The sequence below is a fragment of the Notothenia coriiceps genome, unplaced genomic scaffold (genome assembly GCF_000735185.1).
Source record: "Notothenia coriiceps isolate Sejong01 unplaced genomic scaffold, NC01 NC01_scaffold00028219, whole genome shotgun sequence".
NCBI classification, from domain to species: Eukaryota; Metazoa; Chordata; class Actinopteri; order Perciformes; family Nototheniidae; genus Notothenia; species Notothenia coriiceps.
Window position 1 is genome coordinate 9,998 of NW_011360920.1, and position 2,058 is coordinate 12,055.

The 2,058-nt window shown below is 41.9% G+C and overlaps 1 protein-coding gene across 2 annotated transcripts in view; it reads left to right on the forward strand.

The window, feature by feature from the left end:
- Nucleotides 1-1,673, forward strand: part of rp2 (RP2 activator of ARL3 GTPase) — a 7,331-nt gene extending 5,658 nt beyond the window's left edge. For both annotated transcript variants that reach the window (XM_010785784.1, XM_010785785.1), the window contains exon 4: nt 1,364-1,673. In XM_010785784.1, the coding sequence (XP_010784086.1) occupies nt 1,364-1,578 (215 nt within the window). In that variant the 3' untranslated portion in view covers nt 1,579-1,673. The remainder of the gene's footprint in view (nt 1-1,363) is intronic.
- The last annotated feature ends 385 nt before the right edge of the window (nt 1,674-2,058 follow it).

The following is a 2,058-nucleotide window of genomic DNA, read 5'->3' on the forward strand; positions in this document are numbered from 1 at the left end:
CTTTTTCTAGACTAAACACAGGTATGATCCAAAGTTAAAACATATGAGGTTATCATGAGGTTGTTAACATCGCAGTTTATCAGTGGATGTTTGCTGGAACTACTTGTAAACAGCTTGTTTCCTGACGGACACACACAGCGTGACTCCGGTCAGGTAGAGACCGGTCTCAAGTCAGCACCGCTGCAGACTCGCTGTTTGAGGGCTTGATAGCCCACTCCCCCTCCACACCGCTCCACACTCGTTGGTTTGGAACAGCCCTCAATATGGCGGACCCTCCGCGTGAATGCGCAAACGGAGGGGTAGGGTGTAGGGGGCGGTTTGGGAATGGGCCTAAATAATGCATTTTATTTATATGGCTGTCATGGTCGCCGTACAAGATACAAAAACCAAACACCAGCAGAAAAAACATGACAATGAAATCAGTAAGAACAGAGGACGTGTCATGTGATCAGGGTGGATATGCCCGTGTGGAGAGATGTGTTTTCAGACGTGATTTGAAATGGAGAGAGAGTCAATATCCATTATGTCAGGTGGGAGGGAGCTCCAGAGGAGGGGTGCAGAGCGAGGGCTGAAGGCTCTGGATCCTATGGTGGCTAATAATAATAATAATAATAATAATAAAGCTTTATTTATACAGCACTTTTCATACAACACATGCAGCTCAAAGTGCTTTACAAAATGACACATCCCAAGTGGTGGTGCAGTGAGGGGGATGGAAGCAGAAGACCTAAGGGTGAGGGTGGCTGTGTTGATGTGCAGGAGGTCGGAGAGGTAGAGAGGAGGGAGGTTGTTGATAGCCTTAAAAGTGAGGAGCAGAATCTTATCATCTATACGGTATCTGACAAGAGAAGCTGCTGGAGAACAGGAGGGATGTGGTTAATGGGGGGGGGGGGGGTGGACTTGAGAGGGTTGCAGTGCTCGATGTGTGCAGAGAGCAGGGTGAGCTGTGAGGGACGGGTGGAGGAAGTGGATGTTACATTTATGGAAATAAGCAGACCGAATGACACGCTACGTGTTCCCTGTTATTGTCCTGTTGAACTGCTTTGAACCCTTTTTAGAATATTTTATGAATTGTACGGTGTGCTTTGAAAGGCACTTTGAAATATAATGTATTATTACTTATATTCATTGTCTCAACATTATTTATTTAAAAAACATATGAACATCGGTCATTATAAACACATAAGACATTGACATCAGTGCTAGGTACACGTACGAAGTAAACAAATAAAAAACAAACAAGTCATATTTTAAATAAAATATTTGTCAAATACAACGTTTTTATAAATAGTAATAATAAAATAAAAAGAAAGTATAACAAAAAGCCCATCTGAATCCGTCCCATCCTGTTTGTCCTCTGAAGGTCCGGTTATCGCCCTGGAGCTGAGCGGAGGCGGCGTGGTGGACGCCTGCAGGAGCATCGCTGACCAGGTGTTCCCCGGCACCAAGGTGAACGCTTTGAAAGATAAACACAGAAAGGATGGAGCTCACTTCCTGCTCAAACTCCACAAACAAACTCAACATGTTTTACACATGCCCTACGATTCACTAACACACACTTTACAAATACAAAACTAATGCATTTTGTTTTACCTATCAAACAAACACATGACATGTTTCTGGTACTTTAAGTATATTTTGATGCTGATACTTTCCAACCTGAGTAACAACTTCTACCAGAGTACTGCTACACTCTGAGTACTTCTATTTTTACTCAAATACAAGAAATTACTACTTCTACTTTTACTCCAGCATAAGACCTGAGTACTTATACTAAAGTACAAGATCTGAGTACTTCTACTTTACTCCAGTACAAGATCTGAGTACTTCTACTTTTACTCTAGCATAAGACCTGAGTACTTATACTAAAGTACAAGACCTGAGTACTTCTACTTTTACTCCAGTACAAGACCTGAGTACTTCTACTTTTACTCAAGTACAAGACCTGAGTACTTCTACTTTTACTCAAGAACAAGACCTGAGTACTTCTACTTTTACTCAAGTACAAGACCTGAGTACTTCTACTTTTACTCAAGTACAAGACCTGTTTTACTCAAG